The following is a 12,917-nucleotide window of genomic DNA, read 5'->3' as shown; positions in this document are numbered from 1 at the left end:
AATAGTAAGAAAAAACATTAATGTTCTTCCCTGGTGTGCATTTCCTTTACTGCCTTCCTCCCCCTGCCTTCACCCTTAATGCCTTAGTATCAGAACTCAATGTTGATTCACATCAAGAGAACCCAAAAAGCCTTTTGGTCATTAAAGTTACAGTAATGTACTGAGACTTGTGATCAGGCAAGCTTGATAGGAATTTATTGGAAAACATTATTTTGGGGTGGAGAAAATGCAGCATGTGTTAATTTTGTAACAGTAATTCCTCTTCATTGCCTAACTTGCTGTGTACCTCCTGACAGCAGAAGTTGAGCAATTTCTTCAAGATAACATTCTTTAGGAATGTTTCAAAGCTGCTTGGCACCACCGAGACTGCTGCAGGGAAAGCTCAGTCTGGGGCATGTGAAAGGAACCGAGAGTGCTAAACAAAGCTTCAGAGAAGTGACCTGAAAATCTCTTAGTCTAGCCTAACACATCTGTTGACCCATGTTAATTTAGAATGGCTTGACAAGCCTGTGATTAAAAGCAAGTTCTAAGAGCGATATTAATGCTTATGATTTGAGGTGGCAGAACTGTCTTGTATCTAAGAAAACAAGTACTTACTGGAAAGCTTTAAAACACGCAGGTAGTCATCCAGTTACTCCTTCTGAACACAGTACAATTTCTGGAAAGGGCACTTTACCAATTTTTTGTATGATTAAATTTCTGTGGTATGAAAGTAAATTAAACATAGGAGCATACGAACCATGCTGGGCTTCATCTTCCATTTGTGTATCCATTAACAGTTGACCTGTACTTTTCAATGTTTTGGATACATTGCTCTTGAAATAGTTGTATTCCTTGGGAGAGGAAAAAAAAAAAACAAAAAGAAAAGCAACAAAATTGCAAATCTGCAAATATTCTCAAATATCAAAGTTGCAGAGAAGTAAGCAGAAAGTACTTGAGAGCTGCTGATGGATTTTTTTTCTTGTTTAACAATCAGTCTCACTAAAGAGTGGAATGTATGCAATTGAGCTCTGGTTTTGTATCTTTTATCCTACCAGGCTTGCCTTTAAAACCTGCCACTGAATGTGCTTGCCAATAACTGTGGTTGATTATACTGGCAACTGAAATACATGCTGGTTTCAAATAAATAAGGATGTCTTCATGACAAAGGTAACCTTGGAAATTGTTGACTTGACTTCTTTAGTGTTCCACAACAAGCTTTCTTCATATTGAGACCTTGTCGTTGTCCTGCGTGTTTGTGTATGTGTATAGGGGCAAGTCCTGCTGTTCTTTTGAGATGAAAGAACTATTTCCTTGAAGTTTCTTGTCAATAGAAGGAGAATGTCTATTCATTTAGAACTGAGTAAAGTGAATATGTGAACTTAAGTATTTACCAGTGATTTAGTGTGTCCCATACATGAAAAAAATACATTTTAGAAGATGATTCTTCTGAAACTAAAAATCAACACAGCATAGCTGATCTTTATCAGACCTTTAATTCATCAAAGGCTGAAAAACTGTGGTTAAAGTAGCTAAGAGGGCTGCAGTAAAGACAAAACAAGTCAGTAGATAGGAAAGCATTAGGTGGTTAAACTCCAGCTTCAAATTATTGCCGATGTTTAGAAATTGTCCTAAATGCTATTACACATAAAAATCTGAAGAGCATTCGTGAGGTTTGCCCATCTTTCTCAGGCAGAAATAGTACTGTGTCATCTTCTGCCTAAACTGATGCTAAAATCATATGTTTGGAGCCAAAATCACAAGCTTTAGTTGATCGTTAATAAAAGATAATCAGTAAAAATGGTGTTGCTTTAGTAACTTCAGTAACTAGTCAAACTGATGTGGCACTGTGCCTTCTTTCTACACTGCAAAGCATCCTAAGGCTGAAAACAACCCAAGAACAGACAGGGCTACAGGAGAGATTTGGGGATGATGTTGGAGATGTAAGGAAGAGAAAAGAGGAATAATAAGGCCCAGTTGTACTCATTTCCTAAGTTGTACTTGGAGTTCAAGGATTACTGTTGTGTTTTCATACGTGTATTTGGGGTCAAAAAGTAGGATTACATATGCAGCATTTCAGTTTTGTCACAGGTACACCTTTTTTTTCTAGAAAGACTCCCCATCCTCCCCCCCAACAGTGTTTTTTCATTCAGATGGTGGTTAAGTTTGTATTTGTTCTTCTGGTAGGCATCTTCCTATATTGTTGGCAGGTTCAGGAACACATTTTTCACATCCTTGTCAAATTCATTTCAAGAGCATTGCAATGGTCGTCTGATAATTTCACTGTGTTTACTTTTCAGGGTTATCTATCCCTCATACATATACTTATATGTGGCTGGGAAAGTCTTTATTACAGCAATTACCTTAGCAAACTGACTAGAAGAAGAATAGATTCTGATGACTGGCCCACCATTATTAAGCAGTTATGATGATAAAGTATGTCCTAACTTCAAAAACGATGGATCTGATGGAAATCGAAATGTTTACATAATCTCAATTTTTTTTTTCCAAACCAACCAACCAAACAAAAAAACCAAAGCCCAAATAAACAAAAACAAGTTGAAAGATCCAAAGCAGACATACAGAATATTCTCCCACCTATCTAATTTATTACTAGACACAGTATACAGGTATCCTACATCCAAATGTGAGATTTGGTCTGCAATAAATTAAAATATACAAGTGGATTTGTTAAGTAGGTAATTTGGTCACATGGAACTCTATTACTGATTGTAATTAGATTTAAGTCAATCTTCTGGCTTTGATGAATTGTTTGATATGCTCTCTAACCACTGACTGAACAAAACTTGTTTATTTTCTGTTTTTCCGTTTGTTTACTATTTCTGCAGTTTTGTTCACTATTTCTTTGTTATTCAGTGCCTTCATTAAAATGCATGACACAAAAGTTTATATTCAATGAAATTTTCATGCCTTCTTATACTTATTTTAACATACTGCTGTCCACCAGAAGAAGAGGACTTGAAGAAATTAAGGAACAGAATTGTTGCTTTAAGGGATCATAGAGTTGTATCATCTGTATTCTGCATCATACTCTTCTCCTTTTTGTTTTCTTGTTTTTGTTTGTTTGGTTGGGTTTTTTATGACTGCAACAAAAATAAGTATTGGTGTGTTTTCCTTTTCCTTTTAGTTATGAGTTGATTAAAGGCACCACTTTCAGGTAAAATGCCCCAAAGGAATTTCAGGTTACAAGTAATCTTCCTTTTTCTGTTGTTATTGTTGGTATCAATAACATTGTTATTTACTTAATTTCTAGGTTGCCATGAATATACATTATAGCTCTGTTATATGGTGTCAACAAAACAGTATAGCTGTTATTTTTGAAGCACAGTGGCTCTGAGTAATGTTTGTAGTCATACTTTGGTCTGGAACTAGATTACTACTTCAAGTGTCTGAAGTTTGACAGCAAAACATTAGTGGTACACATACAGCATTTAATTGCCTGTAGTTTAACATACGGTTTATGTAGTAGTCTACTGGGAAAACTAGAGGTCTGAGTTGAATTTTCAGTTTGTTCCAAAGATAGTGTTCTCTTGCATATTCTCACAAGAAAAGACTACATATTTGATAGCATTGTAGAATCTTCCAAGGATACCCAAAAATATATCTTAGATAACCAGAGTAAGCAATCGTTCTGCAGGTTATGTTTATTTTCTCCTTTGTTTAAAAAGTTTCTTTTAACTAAACTATCTTGTATCCACACATGCCTAAAGCAAGCATTATCACACAGCAAGGAGGTTGTATGAAAATATCCTCTTAAAGCATCTCTGTCTTAAGATGATAAGTCCTTGGAAAAACATATTAAAAATAGTTCAAAGTTCAAGTTTCTGTTTGTGGGAAGTGTGGGAGTGGTTCAACAGGAAAATACCAAAGGCAGAGAGCTTGCCTTTGTCATGAGTCTAAAAAAAAGATGACATTGTATGTGGAAGATGGCTAAATTTATATTAAGAGTAAAAATGATGTGGTACTGCAAAATCAGTTATATTTTCAGTACAGGGGACTTCAGTGATAATAAGTAATCTCATTATTCACTTTAAAAAAATACTAATATACTAAGGTCATTTGTAATTGTTAGTCTTCATCTCTGGGAAATAACCTGTAGCACGTTGCTTCTGGCACTGTCTGCTAGATAGCACTGAAGAAATAAAATCTGGTTGCTTGTCTCCTTGAGGCAGGGTGACCCAACATCATTACTGCCATAAGGCTGCACAGTGATACCAAAACGACCAATATGCAGGAGAAAAGAAATGTTCTATTCTGAAGCAGGATAGGTTGGGAGTAGCTCTAATTAGTGTGAAAGAGATAAATGGGAAGTGGAGGAGTTATAATACTGAGCAGAAGTACGAGATTAAAATGGAATAAGCCAAGTCTGAGGAGTTAATAAAATGAGTAAAAATGAGTCCAAAGTTGCTGGACAAGTGTAACCAAATCATGCTGTTAGAATAAGACCCCTGAGGGAGATGTAGAGAGGGAAAAATAGACTTGAGTTACTTTAAATATTTCAGATGTTCTTGGGCGCTTGGCTTGGCCAGAAATCAGAAACACAATCATGCTGCTGTTTTATTTGTGTGGTGTTGCATGATACAGGAAAAAATCATGAAGGAGAAGAGAAGGGAATAATGTAAGTTGTATACTTCAGCAGAAGTGGAGTTGGAGCATGCAGCAGTTTGTGCATAATTTGTATAACAAGCTTTCTTTCTTTTAAAATCTCTACAACTGTCAGCACTTCTCATATGTTCCAATTAGAAAAACGTGGGATGTTTGATATTTTGTGTAGTATGCCCCTATACTCAGCGCTGGTGAGGCCACACCTCGAGTACTGTGTCCAGTTCTGGGCCCCCCAGTTCAGGAAGGATATCGAGGTCCTGGAGCAGGTCCAAAGGAGGGCAACCAGGCTGGTGAAGGGACTCGAGCACAGATCCTATGAGGAGAGGCTGAGGGAGCTGGGGGTGTTCAGCCTGGAGAAGAGGAGGCTCAGGGGAGACCTCATCTGTCTACAACTCCCTGAAAGGAGGGTGTAACCGGGTGGACGGTGGTCTCTTTTGCCAGATGACTTTCAACAAGACAAGAGGGCATGGTCTTAAGTTGTGCCAGGGGAAGTTTAGGTTGGATATTAGAAAGAATTTCTTTATGGAGAGGGTGATCAGGCATTGGAATGGGCTGCCCAGGGAAGTAGTGGATTCTCCATCCCTGGAGATATTTAAAAAGAGACTGGATGTGGCACTCAGTGCCATAGTCTAGCAACCGCAACGGTGGTAAAAGGGTTGGATTTGATGATCTCTGAGGTCCCTTCCAACCCAGCCAATTCTATGATTCTATGTAGTTCAAAAATGTACAGTGAATCAGTGGCAAATCTGAGATTGTTCCTTTGAGTTTTGGAACCTTTGTTACGAAGGTGTGACTGCAGATGAAGAAAAACATCTACCAGCATTTCTGTGTCTACAGATAGCAGTTCTCATGTTCCCTGCTGATACTTAGGGTAATGGGAGGTGGAGAGTTGATGCTTTTGCAGTGACATGAGTCACAGTTACGAGACGCAGGCTGCACCTACAAGTCCTGGCTGACAACACAATGATTTCACTCTGCACGTCAGTCTATGGATTTTTCTCTGTAATTGGTAACGGAGAATCCCCTTATTAAAAGCAGAAATGAAGAACTTAATGTTTTGTTGGGTTTGGTTTTGTTTTTTTTTTTTTTCAACTATTAAACCAGATTTACTGTCAGTAGTGCTTTTTAAGAGATCTGAGAAATGAGCAGTAGAGAGAAGTAAATGTATTCATTGTAGATATCTGGCTTATTTGTATATTTCTCAAAATAAAAGTATTAGAAATCAGCATCTTCACTGAATTATCTGATATAAACATGATGGCCACCCATAGGTCACAGAAATCCAGAAGGAAAATTATAATCTCCTCTTCCAAAAGATCACGTAATTAGGGTCCATACTATATTTCTAAAGCAGTGTTTGAAAATAAATTAGGAGCAACAGAGAGGGCTGCAACAGGATAGAGGGAGGATGTGTGAATTTCTTTCCACTTAATAGGATATGTAGTTTGAAATTCACAATTAATGATGTTGTATTGCTGTAAATCAGTTTCAAGATTTTTTTTTTCCTTCCTGACAGTAGAAATTTAGGCTCAAAATCTGTACTGTGCAACATCCCAGCTACTTTACATTCCCTTTTCATCTATGTCAAACCATATAGCTACGTATCACAGCCTTGGATCTCACCTGTAATAAATGTAAGAATGTCCAGGAAGCTTTTTATAAAACATATCTTACAGGCAACTTTTACTAAATAACTTTCTGCTGGCCTAAATATTGATATATCAAAATGAAATAGAGTATAAGAAAATAGTTCATATTTTTTAAAAAAAAATCTCATACAAAAATATATTGCAATATAATTTATTGTCATAGCTTTTGGAATTACACTTCTGGAAGGTATGAACATAATACTCTTGATGTGAGCTCAGACATTTCTTTGGATGCAGCCTGTTTGATCAATAGGTGTGATTAAACTCATAACAGAGCAAAGCAAGTCAGAGAAATGTGTTTTCATTAAACAGGAATATGATTCACATTTGAGGTGAGAATGGGGCCATTTAAGCAAAATGAAACAAATTACAACTGTTGGCTTTCTTTTAACGTACTTCTGAAGGTAATATGAGAATGAAGTTTCTCTGGAACTGCCTAGAGGTAAAGAGGATGAGCTTTCTAACTATTCTGTTATTTAAATGTGACCTGGAGGACTTGCTTAGGGAAAAGGTTGAACTAGACAAATGTCTTATCTGTCTCCCTGCAACTGCATGAAAGTAAATTTTTACTTTATGTTTGCAGGCAGGTAATCTTGTAGCACTTTATTTACCAGTTTTTCATTATAGCTTAACCTAATATTCAAAGCACTACTTTACATAAGAATTGAAGTCATGAGAAGCAAGCTAGAGAAATAGGAGAGCCTATTTGAGAAGAAGCCCAGTGTCAATCAGTAAAAAGTTACTGATGGGTTTTAGTTTTCAACAACCCAGAAGGCTGAGGTGTTTAACGTGCTAAAGAATGTTGCTTTAGATCTGTTGATACAGTCCATTTATATTACTTCAGTGGAGTTAAAAGCTTTTAAAGGAAAAAACCTGGGAAGGAAGGGGCTTAGATCTTAATCTGGGAGTGCCTTATGATCTCCATGGGAGGTCTGAAACTGTTGGCTAATTCTATCTGCTTGTTAAAAACATTGAGAACTTCAGTCTTAGACTTGCTTGAAAAAGCATTAGCTACGGGTAACTGAAGAGAGAAGAGCAAACAAAATCTGACAGACTGTCATCTTTCAGCCTGTTTCTGGATCAGGAGTTAGACTTTCATGAATGTTAACATAAGAAAAACAGAGAGAGTCACAAGCCTTTTCTAACTATCTGCTTAGGCCTCACTTCTCTAGGATAAAACATTCTGCTGATTGCTGTCCATAGGATCGCCTAGGAAAGCAGTTAATAGAGGAGAGATCAGATTTCTGAAAGAAAAAAAGGTAGAACTGCATTTTTTTAAAAAAGATCAACTGTAGACTGAAGAATACAGCATTGTTCTTTCCCTTGTGTAGACTGCTGTTAAATTCAGAGCTTCTCTTTTCTTTGTTTTCCCAGGAATGCTATTTCACTCGTAAGTAGGGCTTCTTCAAAGTAACTTTAAAGGCTAGTGTTCTTGATCTTAGATAAATAATTCTCATAAAAATACATTTTCCTTAAGTTGCCTTTAATGATGTCAGTAGTTTTAATCATGTTGTGATATTTTGACCTTAGGGATGCTTTGCTCTTTGTTTATTTTGACAGCCACCATGCAGGTGTGACCCAAAATGCTGGAGTTTGTGATAACTGACTCTGATTAAACCTAACCCCAAAACCAGCATCTCTGATACACTTTTACAGGTTACTGCAACCTGCCAGTGTGTACCCTCTACAGTTTTTAGTTTTCAGTCTTACATTACTGTACAAGAATCCATACAAGTGCAGAGAAATGCCTAAATTGGAAAGTGCAATGCTTGGAAAAACCCTAAAAGTCTGCAGACCAAGAAAACAAACTTGGGTGCATGCATACCAGCACAGAAAATATCTCCTTCTGAGGAGATATAATAAATAAACCCATTCTGTAATGCCTGTTGGATTTTTTTTATGAAAGCTGAGATAGAAATATGAGTTTCATATTAGATTTTTTTCCCAACAAATGTTTTGGATATCCACATAAACTTTAACACTGAATTTATTTTTTTTTCTTTCTCTCTGCTTAGTAATTTCCATTTTAGAAACGGGTCAAAGAACCCACATAGCTTACATTCAGACTTTTCTCTCTGGCATGTCTTCTGGCTTCTAAGAGAAATATTGTTTGTTGCTGAACAGTAGATGTCATTTGTGCCAATGCACACATACACTCCCTTTCCACATTGTTTCACATGACTCTTAAAGTTCATAAGCCCTCTAGTTGCTTAAAAAAATCCTACTTGACATAGAAGCAGTTGGTGCCTACCTTTTCTTTATTTCTTGCATGAAGTAAGTTTGTTACACTGGAAAGGTTCAAAATACACTTTATACAAAATTAAAATCAGCCAAGCATTATTTCTCAGCAAACTTAATGTGATAAACCAACAGACAGTCTTGTGTGCTTTCAAGTATGCTTTGATAAATACCTCCTACAGTTTTTTAAACATGAAAAATTGCTATGTATGAGGTTCTATTGACTTGGAAAATTAAAATCAAGGTCTGTCCTTTAAGATAACTCTAACGGATTCCATAAAGAAGGAAGTTTTATGCATCAAAACCTGTGCATGAGCACCAGAGCTCTGTGGCTCTTAACCAAGAGGATTATCCAATTCTTTGCAGGATAGATAATGTATTATTTGTGTTTCTTGTCACTTAGGCACATTTTCACTCTAAACTACACTACATCCTTTTTCTGATATTTCCAACTTCATAAGCAGTAAGAAAAAGAAAAGTCATTACCTCTTAATCCTGTGCTGGTGGTTTTCTGTTTTATCCTTTGCAGAGGAACTCCTGACAATAAGCTTCAGTATAATCTGAAAAACATTGTTTTGAGTATTTGCCCAAGTGAAGTTTCTTCCGTGGCACTCCTTTGAGGTTTTGGGGGTTTTTTTGCGCACCTTCCGTGTCTGGTTTTTATAAGGCTGTCCAGGGGCTCATCTTCAGAAGCAGTGGTGAGAGAGAGAAGCTTACTTCTACTACTGCAATAGGCAAATTGCTTGCTTTCTACGTGGGGAATCTGGTTCTGCCTGTTTGAAACCCAGCCTTGCTGAGAGGCGGATCACTGCTGGAGCTGCCCTGTAGCAGGAAGTATCTAAGAGCAGCTCCCTAGATAGAGGCCTTGAAAGCTGCAAGTGGAGCACTGCCTACTTGGGAAGCACAAGTGTAAGTGCTGGGAGTGCTTTCTTCTGTGCTTAAGCATGAAGGGAAGAAGCAAGGGTCATGGATCTATTAATACATTTACCTGAAAAAGTGTGTGTGTGTGTGTGTGTAGGTGTATATATATATATATACACACACATACATATCAATATATATATATATCAAAATAATGTCCTTTCTCACAGTATCATACAAGTATTTTAACTCCATTTACAAGCTTGACCTAAAGGCTGAGGCAGGCAGGGGTCTCCAGCTGAAAATGTATGATGTGTGTTACACCACTTCAATCCTTGGGGGGCATAAGGTGGGGACTGCTATTTGGATATGCTGCTTTTCCAGATACAGTTCCTCAGCTGTGTTTTGTTTTTTTTTTTAAATGCAATTAGTGTTGTAACTGGAGTGCTTTGGAGAAAATGGTAGCTAGTTGACCAAAAAGGCCAAGTTTATGCCTTTCAAAATATTAGAGGTTTAAAATCATCAGGTACTGCAGGTTATGGGATGTCACTCACTGTTGGCCTCACTCTGAGCTATGCAGCTTGACAGCATTTCATTCTGTTTCAGGTGTGCTTTGTAGAACGTGCAGTCCAATGAGGTAGTAAACATATCAGTTAAATAATCTCGAAGTGAGAAAGGAATAGGCTGTGTCAACAAAATCTGTGTTTGGAAATCTTTTTCTCAATTAGATCTAGACAGGAATTGACAACAGTCCCAAACATTTTAAAGCAATTTAAGGCTTTTTAAGACTAGGGGGCAGTGCAGTAAGAGTCTCCGATTGGGACAAAGGTAAGTTCAGTGTATACTCCAAAAAAAGGGGGAGAGGGCACATAACTTTTTGCAGCCTCTTAATTATTTTCCACTGATTTCTTGAATTCCATTTTATTTTTTCACTGGTTTAGCTTTGGCTCTTTTTCATAGCCAAATATTGAGAGGATATTACTTGTCATGGCCAGTGGCGAGAAGGAACAATGCCAGAGTATCATAAGCGTATTGAAAATGTCACAGCTGCTGTATATGCCTTGAACAACAGTTAGGAATTCTCTGTACTAAATCATAAAAAGTATTGTGGAATTACTCTTTTTCTTGAGAAATGAGAATAGCAGATTAAAAGAGGGTGGGGAAAGCATTGTGCTCTTTCTAGCTCTTCATGCAAGTCAGTAAAGTTGATTGGCATAGCAAAGTGTGACATTGATGGGGACAAGGAATATTTTTTGACCTGTAGATGCAAAATAGCTTTTTCTCTTAATGTCTCTTTGAGCTTGAAAACTCTCGGGAGTAAAATAATTAAGAACTGAGGTTGTAGTACTGGGATCCTAGCAAATGGGAAGGAATAAATTCTTAGATTAAACTGAGGTGCTGGCAAGTTGTGCTAGCTATGGAGTGGCTTTATGCCACTGTTCCTTCTCCACAAGGAGTATGATAAATCCAAAGTACATGCCTTGGCCTAACATTGCCTAAAAGCCATTTGAGTTAATGTGAATTACTTGAGTTCTCAGAACAAAGGCTACGAAGCGTGGTTCCAAAATAATCTGCCACTGCATTCATGGAAGCCAAACATCTGAGATTTTATCCAGAAATTTGAATTAGAGTTCTCTTGCAATGGAAGGATTGCTAAATTTCAGAACATCAATAAAATCAGATTGCATTGTATGCTTGTATTTGAAAATGGTCTACACTGGTTCAAAGCAATCAGCACTGGTTTTCATGCTGAAAAATATTAACTTTGAACAGAAATGTTCTGTTGCTAGTAAAATACTTAAATTTCTTCTCACAGTTCCTATAGATTTATTATACTAGCTTTTAATTAAAAGCAGGTAGTAGGAGAGGAAAGACTGTGTATCCTACTGTCATCAAGAATATTTATGGATTGGAAGAACTGTTTTTTTGACTTGATTTCTTACTCTCAAGAAACATGAATTATTTCCTATATGTTTGTCTCTTTTTGTCATTTTTGTTTGTTTAAAATACATAGTTTTTATTTCTATCTAAATGACTGTTATTTAAAATTTTCTTATGAGTGAACCTAGAAAATCATTGACCAACATGAAAATTGCAAGTTTCCTTTTAAAAGTTTATTTTTAGGGAATACAGCTGCTTGTCTAACGAATTCCTAAATACATAGGCAAACTTAGCGTGTTGTTTTGTTACATTTTCTACACTTTAGGTTGCTTCAGATAAACTTTTCCTTTGCTTCTGACAATTTATTCTTTATTCTATGTTGTATAGTTATTGTATAACTAGGATAATGTCTGTTGCACTTAGCAGGGAACGACTGAGACTATGTTAGCCTGTTTTCCTAAAGAAGTGGTCACGATGCCTACAATCGCTTTGTCTTCTTGGGTGGTTTTGAAAAGTGAAAAGTTCTGAACTTTGATTCATAGACTCCAACAGGTTGTGTTTTGTAGCTTTAGATATTGAATGGGGCAGTCTTTTACAACCATTTTCTTATCTGTAAAATACCATTGCTTTCTCTATGGGTGCTTAGTAATTATTTAATATTGGTGTGTGCTGAATGTAATGCACTAAAATGTTCGTCAGGCTGAAAGAACAATTAAGAATCAAAGGTGGAACTAAGCACTTTCTCTTTGCTTCTTCCTTCTTCCTCTCCTTCCTTCATTTATCAGAAACTACTTTTGGAGATGTGAGAATCTGTCTGGTGTCAGGCTGCTAGTATTCTTTTGATCTTCTCTTTAGGCTGGCAAATAAGCAGGACAGAGAAGGAGCTCTGTCTGAAGCAGATGTAATCGAATCCTTATCTCTGGAAAAGCTTGTCAATGAACACAAGTGTCTATGTCAGATTGTAAGTATATTTTAAAATGCTTCACTTTTTAATATTTATGTAATTCTTGTAAAAAGGTGGAGGATTGTTCCACGTAGCATAAAACTGAAACTACAATTGTGCAATCCCAACAAAGATGCGGTACTGTTTTGCAAGCAATCCTACTATTTATCTTGATGGTCTGCTTCTAGATCTGTTGAAGAGGTATTTATGATAAAATTCTCAAAGTGTACCTGCTGATCTGTTCTGAAACCATGTAAGAAAAACTAATTGCTGATGGGGTTTAAAATTTGTTTAGTTAGACAGCAACTTTATGATTCTACTTTTTTTTCAAAAGAAGCAGGAAATGGAATTTGCATACAGTGACATTCAGGAAGGACCACTAATCACATGGTGGTTTTTTAGCTATGAACAGAAATGTGACATAGTTTTGTGTGAGTCACAGTAAGAATGTAATCTAATTCCTAGTGCATCTAATTCCCAGCACAGTAGTCATTAAAGAACACTGTTAGATCTAGTTTATCTCTCTTAAAATAACTACATTTCAGATATACCATTCACTGTCATGTTAAGAAAAATTTAAATAAGTTAATTAAAAGTGGGACAGAGAGAAGCCAAGCCCAGAAATCTGTATGAAGGCTACTTAATATTAGATAATGCTTTGGATTATCTATCCTCAAAGCTTTATTTAAGTCCTTGTTTTAATCAGCAGTTTGTTAGTTGACTATTTGTGGGCTTTACTC

The 12,917-nt window shown here is 36.6% G+C and overlaps 1 protein-coding gene across 2 annotated transcripts in view; it reads left to right on the top strand.

The window, feature by feature from the left end:
* ARL13B (ADP ribosylation factor like GTPase 13B) overlaps window positions 1-12,917 on the top strand; it is a 45,145-nt gene that overhangs the window by 18,202 nt on the left and 14,026 nt on the right. For both annotated transcript variants that reach the window (XM_030444057.1, XM_030469654.1), the window contains exon 5: window positions 12,090-12,195. In XM_030444057.1, the coding sequence (XP_030299917.1) occupies window positions 12,090-12,195 (106 nt within the window). The remainder of the gene's footprint in view (window positions 1-12,089; window positions 12,196-12,917) is intronic.

Source organism: Calypte anna, chromosome 1 (assembly GCF_003957555.1).
Source record: "Calypte anna isolate BGI_N300 chromosome 1, bCalAnn1_v1.p, whole genome shotgun sequence".
In the NCBI taxonomy this organism is placed as follows: domain Eukaryota; kingdom Metazoa; phylum Chordata; class Aves; order Apodiformes; family Trochilidae; genus Calypte; species Calypte anna.
The sequence above is the reverse complement of the archived record's forward strand: the minus strand, read 5'-3'. Positions and strand labels throughout refer to the sequence as shown.